The following is a 10,365-nucleotide window of genomic DNA, read 5'->3' on the forward strand; positions in this document are numbered from 1 at the left end:
GCCATTGATTTCTCACGTCTTCTTGATTCCATCCACGACGTCATCGCTATGCGCCGCGAAGGAAACGCATGCAGGTTTGGAGAAGAGCAGTTGTAAACATTCAACAAATCCACGATGTTTTAACTCGAGGTGTAATACAATATTTCAGTATAAAATTATGGAAAATCAGAGAATGAATAGAGGTAGAGGACAGTTTGCAGACAGGGGAGGACAGTTTGCCGGGAGAGGTCAGTTTTCAGGGAGAGGACAGTTTTCAGGCAGAGGAGGACAGTTTTCAGGCAGAGGACAGTTTTCAGGGAGAGGACAGTTTTCAGGCAGAGGACAGTTTTCAGGTAGAGGACAGTTTTCAGGTAGAGGACAGTTTGCAGGGAGAGGAGGGGGTTCGTGGTCTAATAATAATTTCAAGAAGAAATGGACACCCGACGACAAAGTGTTTGATGGCAGTATTGGAGAAGGTACGTTTTAATTTCATACAGTCTGACTTGACAGATATTAGATCACAACAGTACATTAATATATGGTATGGGGGTCATCAATGGGATACACTCACAGGATAGGTGGGCACTATAGGGTCTGGGCACCTCAATGTAAAATTGGCTATTTTGTCCAAAACAAAGAATCAAAGAAAAAAGACAACTAAAAAGAAATGTAATGTATAGCCTACTGTACATGATGTGAACATGCACGCTACTAGCCGCAATTTGCAACTCTAGATTTTTTTACAATTGGCTGAATCTAGAGTTGCAATAACCTCCATCGACTTCCTATGCATGGTTTTGGTTTTGCATTGGTTTGTGACCTCCTGGTCTTAAATTACGTTAAACTCACCAACATTGCAGCTGTAGTCCAAGCTTGAATTATCCTCTTTCGATCTGGTGTCGCTTGTTTATCATAAAAGTCCCCGTAAAAAAAGTTATGAGCTACTTTCTGTCCAAAATATTCCACAACTATTATTCCGAGCCGCCATCTTGGATTTTTTCAACGTGCCATAAAACAAGACGTGAGGGGGAGCGCTTGTTTAATAGTGTCCCTCCCTCCCTAGGGTGTCGGCCTCTTCTTTGGGTGTCTTACCTGCGCAGGTAAGATTCTATTAAACAAGCGCTCCCCCTCACGTCTTGTTTTATGGCACGTTGAAAAAATCCAAGATGGCGGCTCGGAATAATAGTTGTGGAATATTTTGGACAGAAAGTAGCTCATAACTTTTTTTACGGGGACTTTTATGATAAACAAGCGACACCAGATCGAAAGAGGATAATTCAAGCTTGGACTACAGCTGCAATGTTGGTGAGTTTAACGTAATTTAAGACCAGGAGGTCACAAACCAATGCAAAACCAAAACCATGCATAGGAAGTCGATGGAGGTTATTGCAACTCTAGATTCAGCCAATTGTAAAAAAATCTAGAGTTGCAAATTGCGGCTAGCACGCTACATCATTTTAACAGACAGATAGCCCCTCTCGGAACCCTCCGTAAAGCTTTTCTGAAATTTGGATGTCGCTGGGTCTAAAAAATGTCAGAAACTTCAGTAGCATTGGGTTCTGCTTGTAGGGCTAACAGACAGACAGAATTGTATTCTTCAACGTATTGTTTATGGCCAAAATAATTGGATAAATAACTATGAATATTATACCTTTGGGTAAACATAGTACCTTTCCTTTCCTTACTTTACTTTAAAATATCTCTTTTTTTCATTAATTTATACAAAATAGCCAATCTTACATCGAGGGTCCCACTTCCCAGTGCCCACCTATCTTGAATTGTTACCCAAATTACACTGATTTACTAAAACACTACTGTATCTGTATGTATGGCAAATAGAACAGTTGTTCTCAAACCTTTTATTTTCAAGCACAAGGTTGCAAAGTATTGAGAGTTTAAGTAGTTAAATGTACGAAAATACACATTTAACATTAATCCAATATGTAGTGGGGGTCCCTGCTTCATCTCTCGCTCAGTTGAGGGGTCCTTGGCCTGAAAAACACTGAAGACCCCTTCTCTATATCAGGGGAGGGCAACATTGGTGATGGAGAGGCCCACGGCCACTATCTCCACACTCACTCCAGAGGGCAACATTGGTGATTGGGAGGGCCACTATCTCCACACTCCCTCCAGAGGGCAACATTGGTGGTGGAGAGGGCCACTATCTCCACACTCCCTCCAGAGGGCAACATTGGTGGTGGAGAGGGCCACTATCTCCACACTCCCTCCAGAGGGCAACATTGGTGGTGGAGAGGGCCACTATCTCCACACTCACTCCAGAGGGCAACATTGGTGGTGGAGAGGGCCACTATCTCCACACTCCCTCCAGAGGGCAACATTGGTGGTGGAGAGGGCCACTATCTCCACACTCCCTCCAGAGGGCAACATTGGTGGTGGAGAGGGCCACTATCTCCACACTCACTCCAGAGGGCAACATTGGTGGTGGAGAGGGCCACTATCTCCACACTCACTCCAGAGGGCAACATTGGTGGTGGAGAGGGCCACTATCTCCACACTCCCTCCAGAGGGCAACATTGGTGGTGGAGAGGCCCACGGCCACTATCTCCACACTCACTCCAGAGGGCAACATTGGTGGTGGAGAGGGCCACTATCTCCACACTCACTCCAGAGGGCAACATTGGTGGTGGAGAGGGCCACTATCTCCACACTCCCTCCAGAGGGCAACATTGGTGGTGGAGAGGGCCACTATCTCCACACTCACTCCAGAGGGCCACATTGGATATTTCTATCGTAGCAAAAATAGATAATCTACAAGCTCAAAATGTGTCGCAGTGCGAATTGAAATCCTGAATTATTTTGTGCCGTTTTTTTATTGGAATCCTGAAAAGTAAAAGTTTTATTTAATATCAAATGCATTTAGTTAGTTATGTTAACTTGAACTATGAACTAAATACAATTGGACATAAAAAAAGACATTAACATTGTAATACTAGTCATTAAGCTACATAATTATATAGACCGAAGTAATTAAAGCGTGCCATGTTTGGAATTGTAACAGCTGAAAGCAATATTATATCAGTATTCTGATATTAACCTGCATGCTGCATTAAGTGGGCTGTATGCTGCATGCCAGTTGCCCATGTATGCTCTATATAACAATGAGTATGGGCCAGAATAGAGAGCTATTAACACGTATTTTAACCGAAGAAGTTCACTTACCCTAACTTTTTAATCTGAATCTATAGTATCAATACAATCTATACTGTACCAGCTGTGTGTCTTCCTAAATTCCTATGTCTCATCTGCTGTTTGTAGACACTTGTATTTTTGTATAATTAGGGATTTGTTTTGAGATATTTTATGTTTTTGCTCTTAATTTCACACTATATTTTCGGTTATTAATTTAAGATTAGAGCATTTAGTGTGTCTAACTAGCAACATGAAGTATCTTCCATTCCATCTTAATAATGGTCTCGGATATGTCATATAAAAGCAAAGGTGAAAGAAAGCTGTTAACCGGGACAGTTTAACAGATTTTATTTTTGCTTTAATCTTTGCATTGGTTTGTGTTTATTTTTTTATTTGTTTGGTGGAACCCCAGTCATTCATCTGTTTGTGTGCCTTTTTCCCTCTTGTCCTTCAGGTCAGGGCTGGGCCTTCAAGAGGAAACTGAAGGTCCAGCGTGAATACAGAAAGATGCAGTCGAAAGAGAGAAGACGGAAGCCTGAGGTCCGAAGTGCATCGTACGAGGCGGAGAAGTACCCAGAGCACCTCAGACACCTGTACCTCGCCGAGGCAGAGGAGCAGAAAACACAGGCCCGGAACAACAGGCTGAAAAGAATCCGAGGGCGCGAGGAGAAGACTGAAGGTTCCGATTCTGCAGAAGCAGAACCGGAAACAACTGCTGGTCAGTTGTGTAAAGTAACTTAAGTACCGTACATATACTGTAAATCGGGCCCGATCACGTCACTTTCAAATGATCGGAAAACATGATCCCTACTTGGGAGTATTTTTCTTATTTCAAAACTTATTTAGTTTTTCGGTATTACTGCAAGACATTAACCACTTCAGCCCTATATATTCTTTAGAAAATTGCTGATCTACAGTACAAGCTCACAATGAGCCACAATGCAAGATCATGCAACAATTTACAATTTACAATTTAGGCATTTAGCAGACGCTCTTAATCCAGAGCGACTTACATTAAGCAAGAACAAAAGCATGGGAATACATCACATAAAAACATTCATCATGAAACATGCGTAAGCTAAGAAAGTAACAGTGGAATATCTATATAATGAAATTTATACGTATAAACTTTACATATATACTACTATGCTATACATATGTACTATGGCGTGCTATGACTATATACAATGCAATTCTAGTGCTGTCTACATAACATGCTATAAGTCTGTTTCAAATGCTATCTAAGTCTACAGAAGTGCTATCTAGGGTAGAGTAAGTGCTATGGGCCATGATGGAGTCTGAAAAGGTGGGTTTTCAGACTACGGCGGAAGATTGGGAGTGATGCTGCAGTTCTGACTGCCATGGGAAGTGCATTCCACAGTTTTGGAGCCAGAAGGGAGAAGAGTTTGGGACGTGTGGAGCGTTGTCCCGGCGTTTTTAGTGAGGGTACTTCCAGCTTCCCTGCGTTAGCTGATCTGAGTGCGCGGGAGGGTTTGTAGGGTTCAATCATACTTGCAAGATATGGGGGAGCCATACCTTTGGTTGCTTTGAATGCCAGCATCAGAGTTTTGTATTCTGCATTCTGCATTCTGCAACGCATTCTGCATTCTGCATTCTGCAACGCATTGTGAGTGTGTATATCTGCTATTTAAAAAATATTTTTATACATTTGAAAAACATTCTGCATAGTCAAAGTCATACGATTTGTCTCGCACGTTACCGCAGTGAAATTTGTTCTCCGCATTTGACCCATCTCTTGGAGCGCAGCCAAGGAGCGGTGAGCTGCAGCGTGCACCGCGCTCGGGAATCATTTGATTAGTAGATTTGACCCCCAATCCAACCCTTTGATGCTGGGAGGCACTGAGTGTCGAGCAGGGAGGCACTGGGTCCCATTTTTACAGTCTTTGGTATGACCCGGCCGGGGATCGAAACCCGACCTCCCAGTTTCAGGGCGGACACTCTAACCACAAGGCCACTGAGCTGGTATAATGAGTACTTTCTACTTTTGGTACTTTTAAACAAATCGGCCAAATCCGCTGTGCTTTATTCGGAATAATCCATGAGCATCATTCTGTTGTATTAAGTACATTTTGATGCCAATACTGTTGAACTTTCTTGAATTCCAGACTTTTGCTTGTAACGGAGTATTTCTACATTGCAATATTGATACTTTTACTTCTAAGTAAGAATTGCGAGTACTTTTCCCCCACTACTGCAGCTGCTCCTGCTCCAGAACCAACTGCTCGTGCTGTAGAACCAGAACCGCCGATAGCTGGTCCTGCAGAACCAGAACCAAGAGCTGGCGCTGCTGAAACGGAGCTGGCTGCTGATGCAACATCGGACAGTGTCAGAACCGAACCCACAGAGTCCAAGGAAACAGAGAGGTAATGCTACTCCATACATCCATACATGTAGGAGTAGCTCACCCAAACTTCATTTCTATCAATTCCACACCCTATGAAGCCTTGGATTCACGGAGATCTTTTTAGTTTTTGTAGCATTCATGATTCCAATAATTTGACGACCAGTGGAGTCTCCGGTAGGAGACTTGATTGAGTCTCCTACTGACCAGCCACCAAAATTCATCATCAAATAATTTCGTCATCAAATTATTGGCTCAGCAATGTGACAAAAGCAATTTCAAGGCTTCATGGGGTGTATAATTGATAGGAAATACGTAATTTCTTTGGTGGACTACTCCTTTCAGATACAGATAAGTTCAAACCTTTATTGATTCTCAAAGAGATATGCTAATGATTTATGAATACTTAGGGAAATATCAAGTTATGTTTGGAAGTGTGCTGGCTGTTCACCTGAGATCTACTTCTAGAGGTCTTGTATGCTCAAGCTGTAGCACTCGGTTTATGCTACTAAACATTTAACTCATTGCAAAATGCACAGCACACGCTGATTTCCTCTGTGTTCCTCTTAGTGTCCCCATGAGCAACCGGATGAAGAAGAAAATTACCAAGATGACTTCCTTCCAGAAGACCAAAGAGGAGTTTGAAAAAGTCCAAGAAAAAAACAGGATGAAGAAAGAGGTAAAACATTTCTTTCGTCCACCACCACAGAGCCTTCACCACAGTGTTGCCACCCGCTTGGCTGGGTACTGCAACCAACAACATTTACCGGGTTTGTATGGTATGTGGTAAACGGGCAGCTACAGGTTAGTCGAGGGTGCCCTCAGCATGGAGCAGAATAGGGAGGAATATAATATAATATTTTACTTGCATAATTTAAAAGCAAACAGTGCAACTATATAGATGCCATGATGGATCAAATCACTAAAAAGCCATTTCCATTGTGGTCTATTTAAAACATTAAACACCTAACCTTCAGCAGACAAAACAGCACGTATTCGCATTCCTCCGCATTACTCGTTACATCCTCTTGGTGAAACTCCTCATAGTGTCTGGTCAAAATAAGTGGCAGGTGAGTAACAGTAACCAGCGTGTGATAAAAAATAAATCTAGGATATTGACTCTCTAAGTGTGGTCCACGGACTCTCTGCGTTCCCTTGAGGGGTCCAAATGAATACTTGGTCTGTAACTTTGAGAGTGTACAAATGGAACCAAATAGACCGGTAAGGGTTCCATCTGTACATCTATGCATGACCTAGGAATAATTATGCAGCTGCGAGTTTGTAAAATAATTATGTAAATGGTACAGTAAGAGTATAAAACGGAAGCATTCAAAGTATACAATAATTGACTGTACATGTAAATGATATGCTGTATCAAGTATCATCATGTGATAAATCATGTTATCAGAAAGGAAACAACTCTAATATTTGCCTCTGTGACTCTAAAGTCTAAACATGTCTGTACACTACACAGTGCAGCCGACCATGGTTTAAAAGTGTGCTTGTTATTTTGCATCCCAGGAGTTCCTGATGAACAAGCAGCAGAAAGAGGAGGCCATCCAGAAGTACAAGCAGAAGAAGAAGGACACGTATCAGATGTTGTGTAAGAAGACCAAGAGAGGACAACCCAACCTGAACGTACAGATGGAATACCTGCTGCAGAAGATCCAAGGCTCCTCCAAATGACACGGCACCACAGCTTTACTGTTTATTGGAGAAGAGATGTAAGAGCAATGGGAACTTGCCAATATTTGGCTTAATTAATGGCTTATATTCTGTTTAAGAAACTATTTTAGCAACTTGAACCCTGACATCCCTATTCTGGGGCAAACATTCGGCCAAAATAGCTGATCTACAAGCTCACAACACATTGCAAAATGCAATGCGTTGTGAGCTTGTAGATTGGTTATTTTTGGCGAAGATATTTTAGTGTTGAGCGAAAACAGGAGGGGGGGCCTCGTACAGAGACATGTGCAACTTGGGTCATCCAAGTATAGGATTTATTGAATGGTACTGTATCAACTCTGCGATGCCACCACTACTGCAAATGGACAGTGCTGTTTAACCATCTTTTCTGAGTGGACAGGTAAGGGGTCTCAACCTCATTTTGGAGTGAGTGCCGACCTTTGGGCCAAAGGTGACTTGATGAGATAACGTACTCTACCGGCGTGCAGATACTTCCCGGGCTGTAGTGGCCAATTCATCTAGCAGGTTAATTTTTGTGCATTTCAATCACAGGCCACGAGATGGCATTGTAACGCAGTCATCCAGGAATGTGAAATTATTTTAGGTATTAATAATCCTAAATCACCGATTTAGGTTACTGATATTATTTAATGTGTTTACCGTATACACTTCCAATAAATGTGGTTCTTAAAAAAAAGACAAACATTGACATTTCTTTATGTATGTTTTCCATCTTTAATATGGAGAAAACCAATTATTTAACTACTTTTGTCTTAAGCATAGTTATTAAAATCGGTAAAGCATCTGTGTCACAAATTGGCTATTCACAAAATAGCAGATAAAGTTGTGCCGCTCTGACAGCTTGTACATCTGCTATGTTTGAACATTTTTGAGATGTACAGATTTAGAAGGCATTTGTAGAATCATAATAACATAATAATCATCTTATTCTTTTAGTATTATCTTTTGCTTATGACATGTGTGTGTCTGTCTATCTGTCTGATTTACGTATAGCTAATCATAGTTTGTATGTACCCATTTGAATATATGAACACCAAATTATGCAGGGATAGGGACAAAATTAACGTTATTATTAGGCAGGTGGTCCATGGACCCCCAAGTGGTCTGCGAGGACAGACAGACAGACATTTGGTTAATTATTTCATTTGGAACCCACTCAAGGACACTTTGAGACTCACTGGTGTAGCAGAGTGTTTCCAGTGAGCCAACATGCACCCTGACTGACCAGAATGGAACAGAGCCCTCATTAGTATCATCGGTAAACACCTCTCTAGGAAGTAGGGAAGGGACCAAAGTTCTTTTCAAAATTGCTGCTGTGCATAGAGCCTTTTCTGCAGCGTGCATGGTGCAGCCTGGGGGGCCCGGCCCCATGACATCACATGGTGGGATGACATCACATGGCTGCACAGGTTTCCAAAAACCTACCAAGTATACTTACTGCTCTGTTCATACTGAGAGAAAGAGGATAGATTTAACTTGGCTTTCATGTGGATATCACTTGTAAAAGGTGCGTTTATTCTGACTTTTCCTCACCCTTTCGTGGCACACCTCTGTAAAGTATAGTGTTGGATAACTATAGCATTTGAAAATGCACTGGCAAATTTCCCTTGAATTGCATTTTAGAATGTTTACATTTTGAATTGTTTGGTTATACAGACAGTAAATGTCTAAATGTAATGGGTCTGTTACTACTTGTTTTACAGTGCAGTTGTGTCAGAGAGGGACTGGTACTTTGTAGACCATTGGCTCTCTGGTTTCTCAGGTAATTTCTAACCACTATCCATTTATATGCCATGTAATTATTATTCTTTTAACACAAATCTCTTCTGGGGGTCCCTGGCACAAAACATTTTCAGATGAGGGGGTGCGTGGCCAGATACATATCTATTCAGAGGTCCTTGAAAAGTTTGAGAAACATTGCTGTATTGCCTCAATCAGAACTGTAAGTATGTTCATCTTTGTGTCTGTTGTAATGTAAGGTTACTTGTCATTTTGCTGTGTTTACAAGCCCAAACACCAAGCTCATACCTTCAACTCCCTTTAAAGGTAACTTTATTTACCAGTTTGCATATCATTAATGAAATGTTCATGTCAAGGACCCCCATATTGACACATTAGCCCAAGATACGAGAGACATAAGAGAAGATGTTTTATGGCTTGTGACAGCTTAACAGTGATTCTCAACCATTGTAATGTCAAGGACCCCCAGTTTGATATGCATTGGGCTACGGACCCCCCCATTAGATACCTTTTTGATCTCTGGGACCCCCAACTGCACTGTAGTATCATCCGCGTTGGGTCCATTTGAACCAGTGTTGTTTTTTTTTAAACTAAGAATAAAAATGTTCGTCGACTACCTTTGTTCACTGACGAAATTTAAATGAAAACTAACCCATGATGACTAAAGCTAAGACTAAATGTATTGACAATTTCGTCAACAGATAAAAACTAGACTAAAATGTTAGGAAGGGACTAGTGGACAAGAGATCCAGTATAAGTCATTTTACACTTGGTTGCATGCTGAAAATAGCAGATCTCCAAGCTCACAACGTGTTGCGCTGCGATGCGTTGTGAGTGGCTATTTTCAGCAAGTATAAAATCTGCCATTACGACGGCATCAAGGCCCACCACTAAGGTTTTAGTCAACTAAAATCTTATGATATTTAGTCGACTAAATCTAGATTAACACCGAAAAAAATATTATGCTGAAAATAGTTTAAATATGTACCTGAGGGGGCTCTGGAATGGCGGCAATGGCGTTACAGACAAATGCACTTGGAATGGGAAATAGAGGGGGCAAATGGAATGGGTAGGGTTTTCCTTTTTTTTTTTTTGTAATGCTACCGATGTTTGTGCGCAGCAAACTGGAAAATGCAAAATATTGCATTGTGGGTTTGAGCTGACGGGCCCTTTTTGATGTCAATCAATCAAGTCGCCATGTCAATCAATTCAAGTGGCAGATGCCAAAATGTTTTTTATTTTGTATTTAATTTTATATTGTCATGTGATCTACCTGCACAGCCTTTGTAATCTACTGGTAGATCGCCATCTACCTTTTGATGTATGTGCTTGCCTGAATTGTAAACCCTAAAATATATATACATGTGAGCTTGTACTGTAGATTTGCTATTTTTGTGCAATATTTGTCCCCAGAAATGGAACGCTAG

At 41.4% G+C, this 10,365-nt stretch overlaps 1 protein-coding gene across 1 annotated transcript; it reads left to right on the forward strand.

The window, feature by feature from the left end:
- The first annotated feature begins 56 nt into the window (after nucleotides 1-56).
- Nucleotides 57-9,593, forward strand: ccdc59 (coiled-coil domain containing 59). The gene is made up of 5 exons (XM_080756931.1): nucleotides 57-455; nucleotides 3,584-3,847; nucleotides 5,348-5,513; nucleotides 6,062-6,170; nucleotides 7,013-9,593. The coding sequence occupies exons 1-5, from the start codon at nucleotides 158-160 to the stop codon at nucleotides 7,175-7,177; spliced, it is 1,002 nt and encodes a 333-aa protein (XP_080613057.1). The 5' UTR covers nucleotides 57-157; the 3' UTR covers nucleotides 7,178-9,593.
- Nucleotides 9,594-10,365: the final 772 nt, after the last annotated feature.

The sequence above is a fragment of the Protomyctophum bolini genome (genome assembly GCF_963924005.1).
Source record: "Protomyctophum bolini genome assembly, chromosome: 23".
Taxonomy (NCBI): Eukaryota; Metazoa; Chordata; class Actinopteri; order Myctophiformes; family Myctophidae; genus Protomyctophum; species Protomyctophum bolini.